The sequence below is a fragment of the Scyliorhinus canicula genome, chromosome 6, assembly GCF_902713615.1.
Source record: "Scyliorhinus canicula chromosome 6, sScyCan1.1, whole genome shotgun sequence".
NCBI lineage: Eukaryota > Metazoa > Chordata > Chondrichthyes > Carcharhiniformes > Scyliorhinidae > Scyliorhinus > Scyliorhinus canicula.
The window spans coordinates 104,927,730-104,949,574 of record NC_052151.1 but is presented as its reverse complement, the minus strand read 5'-3'; the positions used below and the strand labels follow the sequence as shown (position 1 = coordinate 104,949,574).

General features: G+C 50.2%; 1 protein-coding gene across 5 annotated transcripts in view; it reads right to left on the bottom strand.

Moving 5' to 3' along the window:
• Positions 1-21,845, bottom strand: part of lama2 (laminin, alpha 2) — a 607,521-nt gene that overhangs the window by 98,232 nt on the left and 487,444 nt on the right. For all 5 annotated transcript variants that reach the window (XM_038799795.1, XM_038799796.1, XM_038799798.1 and 2 more), the window contains 3 exons: positions 14,506-14,622; positions 7,784-7,944; positions 496-634 (listed from right to left, as the gene is read on the bottom strand). In XM_038799795.1, the coding sequence (XP_038655723.1) occupies positions 496-634; positions 7,784-7,944; positions 14,506-14,622 (417 nt within the window). The remainder of the gene's footprint in view (positions 1-495; positions 635-7,783; positions 7,945-14,505; positions 14,623-21,845) is intronic.

The following is a 21,845-nucleotide window of genomic DNA, read 5'->3' as shown; positions in this document are numbered from 1 at the left end:
TCCCCATCCTGCATGATTCTATGATCCTCCCGGTGGTTTTACTGTTGACGTTTCTGTCTGTTTCTCATTGATATTGCACCATCCATTCTCCCTATGGATGAATATGCTTCTCACCCCTTTTGACTGTGGCAGATGCTCCTGGTCCTTGCAGTACTCTAAACTAGAGCCCATGTTTCTCCAATAATGCTGGCTGTGTCTTACTTGTTTTTCCAGTAGTTTACGGTAGGAACAGGAGATGGCCATTCAGCCCCCTTGGGCCTCCTCCACCATTCAACGAGATTATGATTGGTCCATGCCTCAATGGTTAAAATTTTACAAACCTTGGAACATGGAGTTCCATTTCTACTGGGCTAATATATCTTATTTGTATTTAAATAATTTAATGAACCTGTCAAGTAACAAACAAATTAGTGATTGTAAAGTGGTACATATTAATACAACGAGGCAATAATGAGAATTCATTTTTAAGAGTCATGAGGCATCCTTTCGCCTTACCAGTCTCACAGCTTGATTGGCAGTATCCTTGGCTTCTTTTGCGACTTTTTCAGCTTCATCAATTTTATCTTTGATATTGGTATAAGCTTTGAAAGCTGCAGTTGCATTAAAGGACAAATTCTTGGCTTCAGCAAGGATGCTGTTCGGTTGGAAAAAGATAAATGTGTAAATAATAGTAACTAATAACAACCACAACTTTGAACATTTTTATACTTGCGAGTATCTTAAGAAGACTTTGAACATTTTCTTTTAAGAGAGGTGTTCCCTCTAATGAATTAATTGTGTCTGATTTGCTTCTTTTTCTTTGCAAGGGAAGACCTCATAATTCTACAATGAAGACAATGGTATACTAGGTGTGCTCCCAGTTGCCACCACCTGTGCCACTCCTCGACAGCTACCTGCAAGTACCTTTCTGGCAGAAACAATCCTGAGATTTGGCTATAACAGAAAGTTCAACAACTGGGAGTTTGAAGAAGTATCATTGAAACTCCATGGTCCTATACATTAATCTCAAGTGCAGAAAATCCTGGAAGGTTATGCTACACAGCAGGTCGATCTGAAAAGAGGAAAGTCAACAAAGACATTTTGGGCAAAAACGCTTTGTTAGAACTTCAATTCTGGTGAAAGGCCTCTTGTTAAGCTGCATTTTCTTCTTTTTCATACTGGTGGACCTATAGAGATTGTTTCCCACTTTCATCCCATTAATAAGGAACCTTGTCTGTTAGCAGGACACATCTTAAACTTGGGTAGAATCTGAACAGGACCTAATTGCTGTCATTTAATCAATGATCAGAAAATCATGTGCAATGCCTATCTGAATTTCTCTTCAGTGCTTCCAGGGGTTAAATCTCCATTGATACCCAAAGTCAGAAAATTATGGCCAGGATCGCCGGCGGGGGTGGGGGTGGTGGGGGGGGGGGGGGGGGGGGGGGGGGTGCGAATCCTGCCACGCTGCTCCGATGCCGGGACTGCGATGCTCCGAACCGGGGAAGAGCTCACCGACGGGGATTGCGCCGCCCGGCCCGCAGAATCGGCAGACCGGGTGCGACGTGCTGTTCCCTAGGTCTGCTGCGAGTCTCCGTCCCGGATGGGCCGAAGTGCCACCAACGTGACCGCAGCTCACGCCAGCGTAAATCAAACATGGTATTTAATGACGTCAACCAGTTGTGCTGGGCCGTGGCTGGGGATGGGGGGGCGCGTTTGGCGGGGACGGAGGCCGGCCAGGGCAGGGGGTGCCAGGCGGTGTCGGGGCTGGTGTCTGGGGAGGGTGGGGGTGGGGTGGGGAGGGTTGAGGCTGATGTCTGGAGAGGGTGGGGGTGGGGTGGGGAGGGTCGGGGTTGATGTCTGGAGAGGGTGGGGGTGGGGTCTGCGGAGGTTGGGGATTGGGAGTGTGTTGTTTTGCGTGGCCAGGTGCCACCTGTCAACAGTGGCGACCATGCAGCCCATGGCACCAGGTTGCGGAGGTGGGTATGTGCAATGATGATATGTCGTCTGCCCCCCCATCTTCTGCAGACCTTTATGTTTGGCAATCACCCACAGATGTTGGCCGCTGTGGCAGGGGCCGCTGTCATTCATGTAGCCCTATGGCAGCTGGAGCATGGGCGTGCCAGGGAGGCGGTGGAAGAGGCCGGAGAGGAGCGCACCGCAGAGGGGCAGGTGGCAGGCGGCCAGGCCAAATGGCTGGACACCCGACAGGATGAGGAGGGGGAGGACGAGGAGGAGGTGGTGCCACGGCAACCGAGGCACCCAATGAGGCCCTGTGTGTACCCGCGCCACACGTCGTACCAGGACATCATAACAGGGCATGCAGGAGGAAACTCTGGATGAGGCTGGAAACCGTCGCCCATATCTGCCACCTGATGGCAAATCTGGCACCGTGTAGGACTGGGGGCTGACACGTAAAGGTAACGGTGGCCCTGAACATTTATGCTACGGGGTCGTTCCAGTCGCCAAGTGGGGACCTCTCCGGCTTGTCCCAGACATCGGTACACCGGTGCATCCGTGCAGTGACGGATGCCCTGTATGACATTGCGAACCGTCACATTTAGTTCCTCATGGAATCATCAATTCACGTGACACGTGCTTTAAGATATGAACAGTGGTTTTAATCTACTTACTACAGAGCCAGCCTGTTACCCGTTGAACTCTCGATGAACTGCAGGCTGGCTCTGGACACGGTTATTTATACAGCAGTCTAGGGGGACGAGTCATGGGCGGAGCCAAGGGTGGAGCCCTGTACAAACTCCTGAGCATTCCCAGAGCTACTCCCCCTAGTGGTCGGATAACGCTACTGCGCTTACAATGGTATTGGTAAATACAGTGTGAATTACTAAGTGACATTCACCACATTCACCCCCTGGAAAAAAATCAAGTCCGGCGGGGGTGGTGGTCTACAAAGTAAGTCTGTCCGGTGGTCGAACTGTCCGCTGTGATCTGCGGAGCGCCGGGGTTGCAGCCTCTTGCGGTGGCTGGATGGGTGTGGTGTGCTGGGGTACAATGGCGGACTCCAGAGAGGGTTGTGTCCGAGCTTCATACTCTTCTGGTTCCACCGGGGACTGGGGGTGCTGGGGGCTGGCCGGCACGGGTGCACGGAACACGTGGAGTGAGCTAGTGGGCTCGGGAGCGCGCGGGGGCAGCAGCATGGGGTGTAGGGTGAGGGGTCCTTCTGTGGGGGTAGAGGGGGCACTGGATCCGGCGGGTGCCAGATCCCGGAGGGATACTGTGTCCTGGCGGCCGTCAGGGAACTCGACGAATGCGTACTGGGGGTTGGAGTGGAACAGGCGCTCCTTCTTAACAAGGGGGTCGGTTTTGTGTGCCCTGACGTGTTTCCTCAGGAGTACCGGGCCCGGTGTCCTCAGCCATGCTGGAAGTGAGACCCCCGTGGTAGCGCCCCTGGAAAAAATGAAGAGCCTCTCATGAGGGGTCTGATTGGTCGCTGTGCATAAGAGGGACCTAATAGCGCGGAGCGCGTCAGGGAGGACTTCCTGCCACTGGGAGACTTGGAGCTTTCTAGATCGGAGGGTCAGTCGGACGGTCTTCCAGACCGTCGCGTTCTCCCTCTCCACCTGCCCATTCCCCCTGGGGTTATAGCTGGTAGTCCTACTCGAGGCAATGCCCTTGTCGAGCAGGTACTGACGCAGCTCGTCGCTCATGAAGGACGAACCCCGGTCGCTGTGTGCGTAGCTGGGGAAACCAAAAAGGGTGAAGATACTATGCAGGGCCCTAATGACTGTGTGGGAGGTCATGTTGGGGTACGGGATAGCAAATGGGAAACGGGAGAACTCATCTACGACGTTTAGAAAGTAAACGTTATTGTTAGTTGAGGGGAGTGGCCCTTTGAAATCAATCGCGAGGCGTTCAAAGGGCCTAGAAGCCTTGACCAGGTGGGCCCTGTCTGGTCTATAGAAGTGCGGTTTGCACTCCGCACAGATCGGGCAGTCCCTGGTGACCGCTTTTACCTCCTCGTTGGAGAAAGGCAGGTTTCGGGCTCTGATGTAGTGGGCGAGCCGGGTGACCCCCGGGTGAGAGGTCATTGTGGATGACTTTCAGTCGGTCAATCTGCGCGCTGGCGCATGTCCCGCGGGATAGGGCATCCGGAGGTACGTTGAGCTCCCCGGGTCGATACTTAATATCGTAATGATAGGTGGAGAGTTCGATCCTCCACCGAAGAATTTTATCATTTTTTTATTTTGCCCCTTTGCGAGTTATCAAACATAAAGGCAACCGATCTTTGGTCGGTGATGAGGGTGAACCTCCTACCTGCGAGGTAGTGCCTCCAGTAAAGAATAGCCTCCACAATGGCTTGTGCTTCTTTCTCGACTGAGGAGTGTCGGAGTTCTGAAGCGGAGAGGGTACGGGAGAAAAATGCGACTGGTCTCCCTGCCTGATTTAGTGTGGCTGCTAGAGCTACTTCTGAGGCGTCGCTCTCAACCTGGGATGGAGTGGATTCATCCTCCGCCCGCATGGCCGCTTTGGAGATGTCCTCCTTGATGAAGTTGAAGGCCTGGCGTGCCTCAGCTGACAGGGGAAATTGTGTGGCCTTAAAGAGTGGGCGGGCTTTGTCCGCATATTGAGGGACCCACTGGGCATAGTAGGAGAAGAAGCCCAAGCACCGTTTGAGGGCCTTGGGGCAATGGAGGAGGGGGAGTTCTAAGACTCCAATTTCCATGACGTAGCCGAGGATGGCCCGTCTGTTTGTGCGGAAAACGCATTTCTCTTTGTTGTAGGTGATGTTTAATTTCTGTGCCGTCTGGAAAAAACGGTGGAGGTTGGCGTCGTGGTCCTGCTGGTCATAGCCGCAGATGGTGACATTGTCCAAGTACGGAAACGTGGCCCGCAGCCTGTACTGGTCCACCATTCGGTCCATTGCTCGTTGGAACATCGAGACCCCATTAGTAACGCCGAAGGGGACCCGGAGGAAATGGAAGAGGCGGCCATCGGCTTCAAATGCCATGTAGTGGTGGTCCTCCGGGCGGATTGGGATATCTTAAGAACAGTCCAGATCGATCATGGAATTGGCCCTCAAGCCTGGATGCCTGGAACTCGACCCACAGGATGTAGAGGCAAAAGAAATCTTCTCCCACTGGCTGCGGTGCTTTAAGGCCTACCTGGCAGAAGCGAGCACAGCCGAAACGACAGAGGAACAGAAGTTAAGTCTACTGCACGCGAGGGTGAGCCACAGAATCTCTACGCAACTAAACTCGGCCGGTTCATATACTGCAGCGCTAGCGGTACTCGATAAGATATATGTAAGGCCCATTAACGAAGTTTACGCACGCCATGTGTTCACGATTCGCCGCCAGCGGCCTACAGAATCACTCGCCGAATTTTTAAGGGAACTCAATAATTTGTCAAATTACTGTAATTATCAAGCGGTTACCGCGGCTGAACATAGAGAATTTGCTGTACGCGATGTTTTTGTAGCGGGCCTCAAGTCTAATTATGTGCGCCAACGACTGCTGGAAAAGGGGGCCCAAGACTTAGAATCAACTGTGGAAGCTGCTACCATGATGGAGGTCTCCTTCAGCAGCCTTAACTTGTTCCCCGCAGACCCCGCGACCCAATCATGGCCCCCCGACCAGCGACTCCCCCAGGCCTGTGCTACGCGGCCGCCCACCAACCATGCTGCCCCAGCCAGCCACTATGCTGCTCCAGCCAGCCACTATGCTGCTCCAGCCTGCCATTTCTGTGGCCAGAACCAGCACCCGCAGCAGCACTGCCCAGCCCGCAACGCGACCTGCAGCAGCTGTGGGCGAAAAGGCCATTACGCAAGAGTGTGCCTCGCTAAAAGGGCCCCAGCTTCCAACTCCCCAGCGGCACAAAGTAATCTCTCCCCACACCCGCAGGCCCGAAACGCTGCGGCCTATGCCCCAACTCCGCCCCCTCCCGCCACGTGCGATCCATGGGGTCTGCCATCTTGGTAAACCTCCACCATGCGGCCGGCCACGTGCGACTCATGGGGGCCGCCATCTTGGACGCCATCTTCCTCGCCGCCCGCCACGTGCAATCCACGGGCCTGACCTGCATCTCTACGCCTAAGAGTACGACTACGAACTCAGAGGGCAGTCATCATGGGGCCACTCCAGCACAGCTGATCGAGCCGCCAACTACCCGCAACTCAGCGCAGTCACTCTGGACCAATCACGCCCGAAGCATCTGCGAAATTTGATGGCAGAGGTCCAAATTAACGGGTACAAAACGCCATGCCTCTTCGACTCCGGGAGCACTGAGAGCTTCATACATCCAGACCTGGTAAGACGCTGTTCGCTCCCACTTTTCCCCGTGCGGCAAACTATCTCGCTCGCTTCAGGCTCCCATTCGGTCCAGATCCAGGGACGCACCGCCGCGACACTCACAATCCGAGGTGCTAGCTACTCAAAATTCCAACTCTATGTTTTGCCCGATCTCTGCGCGCCACTCTTATTAGGCCTAGACTTTCAATGTAACCTTAAGAGCCTCACCCTCAGCTTCGGCGGGCCCCTGCCCCCACTCACTATCTGCAGCCTCGCTACGCTGCGAATCACCCCCCCATCCTCTCTTCGCCAATCTCACAAAGGACTGTAAACCCGTAGCCACTAGTAGCAGGCGATACAGCCTGCAGGATAGGGTATTTATCAGAACAGTGGTCCGAAGGCTTCTCAGTGAGGGGATTATAGAGGCCAGCAATAGTCCCTGTAAAGCTCCCAATCCGCCCGGAGGACCGCCACTACACGGCATTCGAGGCCGATGGCCCTGGTCTCCCGCTGGCACAAGGTCCTCCCTGACGTGCTCCCCTCCATTCGGTCGCTCCTGTGCACCACTACTAATGAGACCCATCATGAATATGTGTTTGCCTTCCCGAGGAAGTCCACCTCCGGGGTCTCGCTCCCAACATGGCTGACAGTTCCTGGACCCGTTCTCCTCCGGAAGCATGTGCGGAGCCATAAATCTGATCCCTTGGTTGAGAAAATCCACCTCCTCCATGCAAACTCACAGTACGCGTACGTGGCACACCCCGACGGGCGACAGGACACAGTCTCCCTCCGGGACCTGCCACCCACAACCCCCGACCTGATGTCGCTTCTCCCCCCTCCGGTTGCCTCATTCACCCCTGCGCCGCCCACCCTCCCACCAGCGAACCTCACCGCAGCCCCCACCCCAGCAGTATCCGTCCCCTCACTGGATCCACTAAGGCGTGACGAAGAAGAGGACAACACGCTCCTGGAGTCGCAGGTGGCTGCATCGGCGCTCACATCACCACCAGGACTGAGGCGATCGCAGCGGAGGATCAAAGCCCCCGACAGATTCAATCTGTAACATTGTTCTTTCACCCCTGCCGGATATTTTTTTAAACAGGGGTGAATGTGGTAAACACCACTGTTAACACAATACATGTATTACGGTACTGCCGCTGTATTACAGGTACCACTGTAAATCCCAGCCTGCTGGCTCCTCCCAGCAGGTGACGTATAAAAGTGTATGCTCCCCTGCGCTGCTCCCATTCTGGTTGCAGCTGTAGGAGGCACAACATCTTGTGTAATAAAGCCTCGATTGTTTCACCATTCTCGTCTCGTGGTAATTGACATCACAAGCATCTCCGACCTCCTGGAGGCATTTGGCGTCAATAATTGGACATTGAGCTCACCTTCTGCCCAATCAGCACATTTACTTTTTAAAATAGTGACGCGTTAGTGGTGCAGTACAAGCACGCGGTTCAGACCGTGAATTCATTTGGATGTTTCAAAATCCTGCTCTATTTCTCTGACTTGCTTTCCTATGTTAAAGGAGATCAATGTTCTCGTTAACCTACCCATCCAGGATTCCAGATGAATCGTTAAGTACTGCTGCATGGTCCTCTGCACGAAGGACCAGTTCTGGAAGTTTCTCATCATGAATGCCAGCTGCAAGGACATCAATTTTGTTTTTTAGCTCTGAAATTGGTAGTTCCAATTGCTTTTGCCTTTCTAGTTCCTGTAAACCAATAGAGAAACATGCTTAAAATAAACAATAAACAAGTAGCTGTCAGTTTACACACTGTTTTTCTACATGTAGGAAACATCCAGATAGATTTCACCAGGAAAATCAAATGAAAATTTGCAATGCTAACTACAACACGAGTAAAATACTCGAGGCTTTATGGGATCCCAAGAAAAGTGGTTAAATTACTGAACTAGTAATCCAGAGGCCCGGATTAACTACTCAGCAAAACAAGTTAAAATTTGACGATGGCTATGGGGTACTTAAATTTAGTTAATTAAATGAATCTGGAATAATAAATTTACATCAGTAAAGGTGACGGTACAATGGCCAAATTGTTGTAAAACCCCATCTGGTTCACTATAGGTTTTTCGAGAAAGAAATCCGCCATCCATCCCTGATCCGCCCTCTATGTGACTCCAGATCCACAGCAGTGTGATTAACTGTTCCCTTTGAAATGACCCAACAAGTCACTCAGTTCTCAAGAAGGCTGCTACCTTCTCAAGAGCAATTACAGAATGGCACTGACTGCAGTCCTTTCCAGCGATGCACACATCTCACAAATGCATAAAATAAGGCCAACAGTAGGCATATGCATACTTTTTATAATATAAATTTAGTGTACCAAATTCATTTTTTTCCAATTAAGAGGCAATTTAGCGTGTTCAATCCACCTACCTCGCACATAAGAACATAAGAACATAAGAACTAGGAGCAGGAGTAGGCCATCTGGCCCCTCGAGCCTGCTCCGCCATTCAATTAGATCATGGCTGATCTTTTGTGGACTCAGCTCCACTTTCCGGCCCGAACACCATAACCCTTAATCCCTTTATTCTTCAAAAAACTATCTATCTTTACCTTAAAAACATGTAATGAAGGAGCCTCAACTGCTTCACTGGGCAAGGAATTCCATAGATTCACAACCCTTTGGGTGAAGAAGTTCCTCCTAAACTCAGTCCTAAATCTACTTCCCCTTATTTTGAGGCTATGTCCCCTAGTTCTGCTGTCACCCGCCAGTGGAAACAACCTGCCCGCATCTATCCTATCTATTCCCTTCAAAATTTTAAATGTTTCTATAAGATCCCCCCTCATCCTTCTAAATTCCAATGAGTACAGTCCCAGTCTACTCAACCTCTCCTCATAATCCAACCCCTTCAGCTCTGGGATTAACCTAGTGAATCTCCTCTGCACACCCTCCAGCGCCAGTACGTCCTTTCTCAAGTAAGGAGACCAAAACTGAACACAATACTCCAGGTGTGGCCGCACTAACACCTTATACAATTGCAACATAACCTCCCTAGTCTTAAACTCCATCCCTCTAGCAATGAAGGACAAAATTCCATTTGCCTTCTTAATCACCTGTTGCACTTGTAAACCAACCTTCTGTGACTCATGCACTAGCACACCCAAGTCTCTCTGAACAGCGGCATGCTTTAATATTTTATCGTTTAAATAATAATCCCGTTTGCTGTTATTCCTACCAAAATGGATAACCTCACATTTGTCAACATTGTATTCCATCTGCCAGACCCGAGCCCATTCACTTAACCTATCCAAATCCCTCTGCAGACTTCCAGTATCCTCTGCACTTTTCGCTTTACCACTCATCTTAGTGTCATCTGCAAACTTGGACACATTGCCCTTGGTCCCCAACTCCAAATCATCTATGTAAATTGTGAACAATTGTGGGCCCAACACGGATCCCTGAGGGACACCACTAGCTACTGATTGCCAACCAGAGAAACACCCATTTATCCCAACTCTTTGCTTTCTATTAATTAACCAATCCTCTATCCATGCTACTACTTTACCCTTAATGCCATGCATCTTTATCTTATGCAGCAACCTTTTGTGTGGCACCTTGTCAAAGGCTTTCTGGAAATCCAGATATACCACATCCATCGGCTCCCCGTTATCTACTGCACTGGTAATGTCCTCAAAAAATTCCACTAAATTAATTAGGCATGACCTACCTTTTACGAACCCATGCTGCGTCTGCCCAATGGGACAATTTCTATCCAGATGCCTCGCAATTTCTTCCTTAATGATAGATTCCAGCATCTTCCCTACTACCGAAGTTAAGCTCACTGGCCTATAATTTCCTGCTTTCTGCCTACCTCCTTTTTTAAACAGTGGCGTCACGTTTGCTAATTTCCAATCCACCGGGACCACCCCAGAGTCTAGTGAATTTCGGTAAATTATCACTAGTGCACCTGCAATTTCCCTAGCCATCTCTTTTAGCACTCTGGGATGCATTCCATCAGGGCCAGGAGACTTGTCTACCTTTAGCCCCATTGGCTTGCCCATCACTCCCTCCTTAGTGATAACAATCCTCTCAAGGTCCTCACCTGTCATAGCCTCATTTCTATCAGTCGCTGGCATGTTATTTGTGTCTTCCATGTGAAGACCAACCCAAAAAACCTGTTCAGTTCCTCAGCCATTTCCTCATCTCCCATTATTAAAACTCCCTTCTCATCCTCTAAAGGACCAATATTTACCTTAGCCACTCTTTTTTGTCTTATATATTTGTAAAAGCTTTTACTGTCTGTTTTTTTATTCTGAGCAAGTTTACTCTCATACTCTATCTTACTCTTCTTTATAGCTTTTTTAGTAGCTTTCTGTTGCCCCCTAAAGATTTCCCAGTCCTCTAATCTCCCAGCAATCTTTAGCCACTTTATATGCTTTTTCCTTCAGTTTGATACTCTCCCTTATTTCCTTAGATATCCACGGTCGAGTTTCCCTCTTTCTTCTGTCCTTCCTTTTTATTGGTATAAACCTTTGCTAAGCACTGTGAAAAATCGCTTGGAAGGTTCTCCACTGTTCCTCAACTGTTCCACCATAAAGTCTTAGCTCCCAGTCTACCTTAGCTAGTTCTTCTCTCATCCCCTTGTAATCTCCTTTGTTTAAACACAAAACACTAGTATTTGATTTTACTTTCTCACTCTCCATCTGTATTTTAAATTCCACCATATTGTGATCGCTCCTTCCGAGAGGATCCCTAAATATAAGTCATGAATCAATCCTGTCTCATTACACAGGACAAGATCTAGGACCGCTTGTTCCCTCGTAGGTTCCATTACATACTGTTCTAGGAAACTATCGCGGATACATTCTATAAACTCCTCCTCAAGGTTGCCTTGACCGACCTGGTTAAACCAATCGACATGTAGATTAAAATCCCCCATGATAACTGCTGTACCATTTCTACATGCATCAGTTATTTCTTTGTTTATTGCCTGCCCCACCATATCGTTACTATTTGGTGGCCGATAGACTACTCCTATCAGTGACTTTTTCGCCTTACTATTCCTGATTTCCACCCAAATGGATTCAACCTTATCCTCCATAGCACCGATGTCATCCCTTACTATTGCCCGGATGTCATCCTTAAATAACAGAGCAACACCACCTCCCTTACCATCCACTCTGTCCTTCCGAATAGTTTGATACCCTCGGATATTTAACTCCCAGTCGTGACCATCCTTTAACCATGTTTCAGTAATGGCCACTAAATCATAGTCATTTACGATGATTTGTGCCATCAACTCATTTACTTTATTCCGAATACTACGAGCATTCAGGTAAAGTACACTTATGTTGGTTTTTTTACCTCCTTTGTGAATCTTTGGGTTGTGGGGGCGAAACCCACGCAAACACAGGGAGAATGTGCAAACTCCACATGGACAGTGACCCAGAGCCGGGATCAAACCTGGGACTTCGGCGCTGTGAGGCAGCAGGGCTAACCCACTGAGCCACCGTGCTGCCTGTATATGCATATTTTACTGACTTAAAAAGTGTGTACTATCAGCTTTCCTAAAGCTGCTTCAGAAGAGTCAAAGTAAATCTTTTGTGTCTCTGGATCCAAATATAAATCACTTTCTTTTTTCAAAGAAAATATTTCATTGAGGCTTTTATAATTTTAACAATTTTAAACATCGGGTTTGAACAAGAACAAAACAATATAACCAACACATACCTCCAGTGACAAACCCCAGCCAACATGTCTTACACAAACATTACTACCTTCCCCAACCCCCTTCCACTGGCTCTCTTGCCCTTACTCGCCCCCCCTTGCCTCCCTTCCCTCCACACCCCCCCCAACCGCACCAGCTGCCAGCTCTGGGCAAACTCCTACAGCGATCCCCTTTAAGGCAAATTAAATTTTCTCGAGTCTGAGAAATCCCAACCTGTCACTGACCCATACCCCTGACTTCGGTAGTTCCGAGTCCCTCCAGCTGAGTAAGATCTGTCTCCGGGCCACCAGGGAGGCAAAGGCCAGGACATCGGTCTCTCTCACCTCCTTGGCTCCCGGATCTTCCGACACACCAAAGATTGCCACCTCTGGATTCGGCACCACCCTCAGCTTTAATACTGCTGACATGACATCAGCAAACCCCTGTCAGAAACCCCTCAGCCTTGGACATGCCCAAAACAAATCGACGTGGTTCGCAGGACCCCCCACACAGCGCCCATACCTATCCACCACCCCCTCAAAGAACCTGTTCATCATGGCCACCGTCTTGTGCACCCTATGGACCGAGTTAAATTGTATCAGGCTGAGCCTGGCACACGATGAGGATGCATTGACTCGTCTCAGGGCCACCTCCCATAATCCGGCCTCCAATTCCCCACACAGCTCTTCTTCCCACTTTCTTTTCACCTCCCCTATCGGGACTCCCTCCATTCCATCAGTTCCTTGTAGATCTCTGAAACCTTCCCCTCTCCTACTCCTGTTCTCGACACCACCTTATCCTGTAGCCCCAGGTGTGGCAGGTATGGGAAGGTCAAAACCTGCCTCCGCACAAAATCCCTCACTTGCAGATACCGGAACCCATTCCCACCTGGTAACTCAACCTCTTCGTCCAGCTCCTCTAAGCTCGGGAAGCCCATATCAATAAAAAGAACTCCAAATCTCTCGATCCCCGGCCGCTTCCACCTCCGGAACCCCAATCCTGCCCCCGGAGTGAACAGGTGATTACCACATAATGGTGCCCACACCGATGCCCCCTCCAACCCCATGTGCTGCCTCCACTGTCCTCACACCCTCAGGGCTGCCACTACTACCGGGCTTGTAGAGTACCTGATGGCGAGAACAGCAGAGATGCTGTTAACAGTGGCCCCAAACTCGTGTCTTTACATGTGGCCCCCTCCACCCGCTCCCACACTGACCCCTCCCCCCAATACCCACTTCCTGACCGTCGCAATATTCGCCGCCCAATAATGATTTATAAAATTCTGAAGAGCCAGCCCCCACCCCATCACGCTCCCATCCAGCAGCACCTTCTTCACCTGCGGGGTTTTAACCCCCCAGACAAATTGCAAGATCACCGCATTTACCTTTTTAAAGTGTGCCTTGGGTATAAAAATTGGAAGGCTCTGGAAGACAAAAAAAATCTCGGGAGCACTGCCATCTTCACTGTCTGTACCCGCCCCGTCAATGAGAACGGGAGCACGTCCCACCTCCGAAAGTCCTCCCTCATCTGTCTACCAACCAACCCAGAATCAGTTAATGCAGCTGCTCCCACTCCCACACCACCTGGATACCCAAATACCGAAAGCTCTCCCCCACCACCCTGAACGGCATCTCCCCCAATCTCTTCTCCTGTCCCCTCACCTGAATCACAAAGACCTCACTCTTCCCTGTTTCAATTTATACCCTGAAAACCAACCAAATTCTTCGAATAGTCCCATAATCCCTCCAATCCCCCCCCCCCCCCCCCCCCCCCCCCCCCCCGGTCCTCTAGATTCTCCTTGCATTTCTGGGTGAACCTCTCGTTCAGGAAGCCCACCAGCTGCTCTGGTGACCATTGAGCCAGCAAGACTGCTCCCTGATCCTCCGCCATCCCCACGTGCATCGCAGGCACTGCACCACCTTTTGCAGTCTGTTCCCCTCTTTTGCGACCGCTTCTGGCTCTCAGCTCCATACACCAGTGGGTCATTCTCTTCTGCTAACTCTCTTGCACCTTTTGGCATCCTCACATCCACCCGTTAACCAGGGAAAAGGTCCGAAAAAAACATCACAAGCGGGAGCCACCAAATGTGCGACCACTCACACCATGGCTGCCACCGGAAGTCATATAAATCACTTTCATACATGGTATGAACATACCTTCATTGTTTACATTTGGAAATAGAAATCCCTTCACATATTTACCACAAATTAGATCCCAGCAAAGGGGAATTGTATGTGGCCGGAATATTTATGAAACAGTCTGCACCAGTTTTTTAAAGTTATTCTTTGTTACTGTGTTTTTGGTTTAGAACTGCAAATTAGAGGGAACTTGAAGCAGGTATTTTGTGAAATGAGTGAAGAATGATTCAGTCAAGCTGGTACACATTAATCCAAGGCTTTGAGTCATAATTATCATGGATGAAATTATCCAATATTATATTGCAAGTCATTAATCTTATCAACTGATAGGATTGCGAGATGGTGAGAAACCTCTGGATATTATCCCCTAAATTGTTGATGTTGTGCACATGTGATAACCATGCGCTGCCACTCTACAGCTGAGTTCCATTTATCATTATTAATTATCTTTTTTTTTTACTTACATCTAAACCCAAAGCAATTTCTTCCAAAAGTCGTTTGGCTTCAGCGACAAGGTTGTGACCTTCATTAAGTACATCTTCTGTATCCTTTTTACCAGCTTCAACCGCCTGCCTTCTTTTCTGAATTCAAAAAATAAAAAAGAAGTAATCAGCTCTGACTGTGTGAGCAAATAATTTCATTTTTTAATATGAATTTCAGTGCAGTAGAATATCGTAGAATCCATGGAGTGCAGAAGGAGGGCATTCAGCCCATCCAGTCTGTGCTGGCCCTTGGAAAGAGCACCCTACCTAGGCCCATGCCGCCGCCCTAACCCCATAGCCCTGTAATCCCATGGACAACAAGGGGCAATTTATCATGCCCAATCCACCTAATTTACACATTTTTGAATTGTGGGAGAAAACCCACACAGACACATGAAGAAAACGTGAAAACTCCACACAGTCATCTGAGGCCAGAATTGAACCCGGGTCCCTGGCGCTCTGAGGCAGCAGTATTAACCACTGTGCCACCATGCCGTTCTATTACACATGGAACCAGTAACTACTGCAGCTGGAAAGCAGCACTTTGAATTAAAAATGTGGCAGTGCCATTCGCCTAACTCTTCAGTCTATCAGAACACAAATAAATGATGTTCCATATCTAGTAGGATGGGCTGAATTGTCTGAACGGGTCTAACGTTTAACCTTCACTGGTATAAAAAAGAAGGTACATCTAAAATTATTTTCCTGCATTTTCAGTTTTGAAAAGAAGATGAAATTGTTTTACTGTTCCAGAGAAGTGTGCTGGAAATCTATGGGCATATGTTTAAAGTTCTTGTCAAGCTCAAGACAAGTGCTACATTCAAACCCGACACCATTAGCAAATGTTGCAGCAATTTCTGAACTGCCAAGACATTCTTCCTGTTACTTCAGTAAGAAGTCTTACAACACCAGGTTAAAGCCCAACAGGTTTGTTTCAAACACTAGCTTTCAGAGCACTGCTCCTTCCTCAGGTGAATGAAGAGGTATGTTCCAGAAACAGATATATATATATATAGACAAATTCAAAGATGCCAGACAATGCTTAGATGGCGAGCATTTGCAGGTAATTAAGTCTTTACAGATCCAGAGATAGGGGTAACCCCAGGTTAAAGAGGTGTGAATTATCTCAAGCCAGGACAGTTGGTAGGATTTTGCAAGCCCTGGCCAGATGATGGGAGATGAATATAATGCGACATGAATCCCAGGTCCCGGTTGAGGCCGCACTCATGTGTGCGGAACTTGGCTATAAATTTCTGCTCGGCGATTCTGCGTTGTCACGCGCCCTGAAAGCCGCCTTGGAGAATGCTTAACCGGAGATCAGAGGCTGAATGTCCTTGACTGCTGAAGTGTTCCCCGACTGGAAGTGAACATTCCTGCCTGGTGATTGTCGCACGATGTCTGTTCATTCGTTGCAGCGCCTGCATGGTCTCGCCAATGTACCACACTCCGGGACATCCTTTCCTGCCGAGTATGAGGTAGACAACGTTGGCCGAGTTCGCATGAGTATGTACCGGGTACCTTGTGGGTGGTCATCTCACATGTAATGGTGGTATCCATGTTGATGATCTGGCATGTCTTGCAGAGATTGCTCTGGCAGGGCTGTGTGGTGTCGTGGTCGCTGTTCTGAAGGCTGGATAGTTTGCTGCAACCAATGGTTTGTTTGAGGTTGCGCGATTGTTTGAAGGCAAGTAGTGGGGATGTGGGGATGACCTTGGCAAGATGTTCACCTTCACCGATGACGTGTTGAAGGCTGTGAAGAAGCTTACTCCATCAGACATTTAGAAAAATAATGCTTTCTTTCCCCCAAAACTGAGATATACTGATTGCCATAATGGCAGTAAATCAATGACAGGACAGCAGAAATGATGCCATATATACACCGCACTCTTCTATTTTAAAGAGCCAATGGCTTCAAGTCAAATTGACCTAAAGTCCTTCAAACTCTGCTTCTTACGACTGGATTGTATAAGATTGTATACTCTAAGGAATGAAATTCCAGTGAAACTGAACTTCCCACCCCTTTGTGTCCACTCTAGTGCTGAACCATTTTTCAGGCATAAAACTATTTGCATCCCGCTGGATTATTCCTGAGGGATTCCTGCAATCAAGCGTGAACCTACCAGTGCCAACAAGGAAACTTTAACCGTGCTGAACCGGGGACAAGTGTGAAACTGGAGCCCAGTTAAATAATTTTTTTTTTAAAAAATAATTTTTATTCAAGTTTTTCAGCAACAAATTTTCTCCCCACAGTTAAAATAAACAAGGTGTGGTTCTACACCGAAACAAGAAAAGAACTACCCCCAAAACAAAATAATAAATAATAACAAACAACAATACAAGAAAGAAGAAAATAAGACCACCGCCGCAAAAACAAACCCTCTTAACCAGCCCCGAACCCACCCCCCACCCCCGGTTGCTGCTGAGACTGACCACTCTCTACCCCTTTGCCAGGAAATCGAGAACATGAGAACATAAGAACTAGGAGCAGGAGTAGGCCATCTGGCCCCTTGATCCTACTCCGCCATTCAATGAGATCATGGCTGATCTTTTGTGGACTCAACTCCACTTTCCGGCCCGAACACCATAACTCTTAATCCCTTTATTCTTCAAAAAACTATCTATCTTTACCTTAAAAACATTTAATGAAGGAGCCTCAACTGCTTCACTGGGCAAGGAATTCCATAGATTCACAACCCTTTGGGTGAAGAAGTTCCTCCTAAACTCAGTCCTAAATCTACTTCCCCTTATTTTGAGGCTATGTCCCCTAGTTCTGCTTTCACCCGCCAGTGGAATCAACCTGCCCCCATCTATCCTATCTATTCCCGTCATAATTTTATATGTTTCTATAAGATCCCCCCTCATCCTTCTAAATTCCAACGAGTACAGTCCCAGTCTACTCAACCTCTCCTCGTAATCCAACCCCTTCAGCTCTGGGATTAACCTAGTGAATCTCCTCTGCACACCCTCCAGTGCCAGTACGTCCTTTCTCAAGTAAGGAGACCAAAACTGAACACAGTACTCCAGTTGTGACCTCCCTAACACCTTATACAATTGCAGCATAACCTCCCTAGTCTTAAACTCCATCCCTCTAGCAATGAAGGACAAAATTCCATTTGCCTTCTTAATCACCTGTTGCACCTGTAAACCAACTTTCTGTGACTCATGCACTAGCACACCCAGGTCTCTCTGCACAGCAGCATGCGTTAATATTTTATCGTTTAAATAATAATCCCGTTTGCTGTTATTCCTACCAAAATGGATAACCTCACATTTGTCAACACTGTATTCCATCTGCCAGACCCTAGCCCATTCACTTAACCTATCCAAGTCCCTTCCAGTATCCTCTGCACTTTTCGCTTTGCCACTCATCTTAGTGTCATCTGCAAACTTGGACACATTGCCCTTGGTCCCCAACTCCAAATTATTTATGTAAATTGTGAACAATTGTGGGCCCAACACGGATCCCTGAGGGACGTGACGTAGCTACTGATTGCCAACCAGAGAAACACCCATTAATCCCCACTCTTTGCTTTCTATTAATTAACCAATCCTCTATCCATGCTACTACTTTACCCTTAATGCCATGCATCTTTATCTTATGCAGACCCTATGCAGAATTTGTAAAGGCCCTTCACACAGAAAGGGCTGCCACCGCCGAAAGAACCCCTGTACCAACCCCCTCAGGGCAAACTTAACCTTTTCCAGCTTGATGACCCCAGCCATGTCGCTGATCCGCTGATCCAGGCCTCCGAACTCGGGGGGAGGGGGGGGGGGATATCCCTCCACTGTAACAGAATCCTGCACCGGGCTACTAGAGGCGCAAAGGACAGAATGCCGGCCTCTCTCGCCTCCTGCACTCCCGGCTCCGAAGCTACCCCAAAGATCGCGAGCCCCCAGCCCGGCCTGACCCTAGACCCAACCACTTCCGACAAAGTCCCCGCCACCCCCTTCCAAAACCTCTCCAAGGACGGACAAGCCCAGAACATATGGGTGTGGTTCGCCGGGCCTCCCGAACATCTCCCGCACCTGTCTTCCCCTCCAAAGAACCGGCTCAAACTGGCCCCTGTCATGTGTGCCCTATGCAGCACCCTCAGCTGAATTAAGCTGAGCCGTGCGCAAGAAGAGGAGGAGTTCACCCTACCCAGGGCATCCAACCACATTCCATCCTCAATCTCTTCCCCTAGCTCTTCCTCCCACTTTGCTTTGAGCTCCTCTAGTGAGGCCTCCTCCTCCTCCTGCATCAACTGATAAATTGCCGAGATCTTCCCCTCACCGAGCCACGTCCTCGAGAGCACCCTATCTTACACCCCCCTTGGCGGCAGCCGCGGAAACACCACCACCTGCCGCTTAACAAATGCCCTGATCTGCATATACTTGAAGGCGTTCCCAGGGGGGAGGTTCCACTTCCCCACCAGCTCCTCCAGAGTCGCGAACTTCCCATCCAGGAAGAGGTCCCCAAACTGTCTGATGCCTGCCCTGTGCCAACTCCCAAATCCACCATCCATTCTCCCCGGTGCAAAATGGTGATTGCCCCGTATCGGGGCCCACACTGAGGCCTTCACTTCCCCCCTATGCCGCCTCCACTGCCCCCAGATTTTGAGGGACGCCACCACCATCGGACTCGTGGAGTAATTTGCTTGGTGAGTGGAAGTGGGGCCGTCACCAAAGCCTCCAGACTCGTACCCACACAGGACGCCACCTCCAATCTCTTCCATGCGTCACCCTCCCCCTCCATCACCCACCTGCGAATCATCGCCACGTTCGCCGCCCCATAATATCCACACAGGTTGGGCAATGCCAAACCCCCTACCTCCCTTCTTCGCTCCAAGAATACCCTCCTTACTCTCGGGGCCTTCCGCGCCCACACAAACCCAAGAATAGACTTATTCACCCTTTTGAAAAAAGTCTTCGGGATCAATATGGGGAGGCACTGGAAAAGAAACAAAAACCTCGGGAGCACCGTCATCTTAATCGACTGGACCCTGCCCGCCAACGAGAGCGGCAGCGCGTCCCACCTCCTGAACTCTTCCTCCATCTGCTCCACCAGCCTTGAAAAGTTAAGCCTGTGAAGGGCCCCCCAGGTCCTAGCGATCTGGACCCCAAGATATCTAAAGCTCCTCTCAGCCCTCTTCAACGGGAGCTCACCTATCTCCCTCTCCTGATCCCCCGGGTGCAGGACAAACAGCTCACTTTACCCCACATTGAGCTTATAGCCCGAATAGTCCCCAAACTCCTCAGTATCTTCAGCACCTCTGGCATCCCCTCAGCCGGATCCGCGACGTACAGCAGTAGATCATCTGCGTACAACGACAGTCAGTGTTCCTCCCCCTCGCCCCGCACAATCCCCCTCCAACTCTTCGAATCCCTCAGCGCCATGGCTAGGGGCTCAATCGCTAATGCGAAGAGCAGGGGAGACAAGGGGCACCCCTGCCTCGTCCCCCTGGAAAGCCGAAAGTCCTCCGACCTCCTCCCATTCGTCACCACACTCGCCACCGGGGAGCTGTACAGCAACCTCACCCAGCTGATGAACCCCTCACCAAACCCAAACCTCTGCAACACTTCCCACAGGTAACTCCACTCCACCCTATCAAAAGCTGTCTCCGCATCCATTGATGTTACTATTTCTGCCTGCCCAGCTGCCGGCGCCATCAGCATAACATTAAGAAGACGCCGTACGTTGGCATTCAGTTGCCTCCCCTTTACAAATCCCGTTTGGATGGATAACCGTCGGGACTACATCTTCCACCCTTCTGGACAGCACCTTTGCCAACAACTTTACATCCACATTAAGGAGCGAAATCGGCCTGTAAGACCCACACTGAAGGGGGTCTTTGTCCCGCTTCAGGATCAAAGAAATAATTGCCCTGGACATCGTCGGGGGCAGAGCCCCCCCCCTCACTTGCCTCATTCAGGGTCCTCACAAGCAGCGGGCCCAGCAGATCCGAAAGCTTCTTGTAAAATTCCACCGGTCCCGGCGCTTTCCCCGTCTGCATACTTCCCATCGCCTCCATCAGCTCCTCCAACTTGATTGGGGCCCCCAGACCCTCCACCCGCTCATCCTCTACTCTTGGGAACTCCAGCTATCCAGAAAGTGGTCCATCCCTCCTGCCTCCCTAGGGGGCACCGCCTGGTACAGCCCCTCATAAAAAGATCTGAACACCCCATTGATGCCCTTGCCACCCTGCACCAAGTTCCCTCCTGCATCTGTGACTCCCCCTATCTCTCTCGCTGCCTCCCGTTTCCGGAGCTGGTGGGCCAACATCCGACTTGCCTTCTCCCCGTACTCATACACCGCCCCCTGCGCCCTCCTCCACTGCGCCTCCGCCTTACGGGTGGTCAGTATGTCAAACTCCGCTTGGAGATTGCGCCGCTTCTTCAAAAGCCCCTCCTCCGGGGTATCCAAATATCTCCTATCCACCCTTACCATTTCCTCCACCAGCCTCTCCCTCTCGACCCTGTCCGCCCTCTCCCTGTGCGCCCGAATGGATATCAGCTACCCCCTGACTACTACCTTCAGCGCTTCCCAAACCACCCCAACTTGCACCTCCCCGTTGTCGTTGGCTTCCAGATACCCCTCTATACACCTACGGATCCGCCCGCACACTTCCTCCTCTGACAAAAGCCCCACATCTAACCTCCATAGTGGGCGCTGATCCTTCCCCTCCCCCAGCTCCAGATCCACCAAATGTGGAACATGGTCAGATATGGCTATCGCCGAATACTCTGCCCCCACCACTCTCGGGATTAGCACCCTACTAAGAACAAAAAAGTAAATCCGGGAGTAAGCCTTGTGAACGTGGGAGAAAAAGGAGAACTCCCTACTTCAAGAACCTCCAAGGGTCCACCCCTCCCATCTGATCCATGAACCCCCTCAGCACCGAGGCCGCAGCCGGCCTCCTGCCCGTCCTAGACTTCGAGCGATCCAGAGCCGGATCCAGCACCGTGTTAAAGTCCCCACCCAGGATCAAACCCCCGTCTCCAGGTCTGGGATCAGGCCCAGCATTCGCTGCATGAAGCCCGCATCGTCCCAGTTGGGGGCGTACACAATGACCAGGACCACCCGCTCCCCCTGAAGTCTACCACTCACCATTACATATCTACCTGCACTGTCTGCCCACCACATTGGACGCAACGAACGACAAGCTCTTACCGACCAAGATTGCCACCCCTCGGTTCTTTGCATCGAGCCCCGAGTGAAACACCTGTCCCCACCAGCCTTTTCTTACCCTCAACTTATCCGTAACCCTGAGATGTGTCACCTGGAGCATAGCCACATCCGCCCCCAGCCCCATCAAGTGAGCCAAGACCCGGGACCGCTTCAC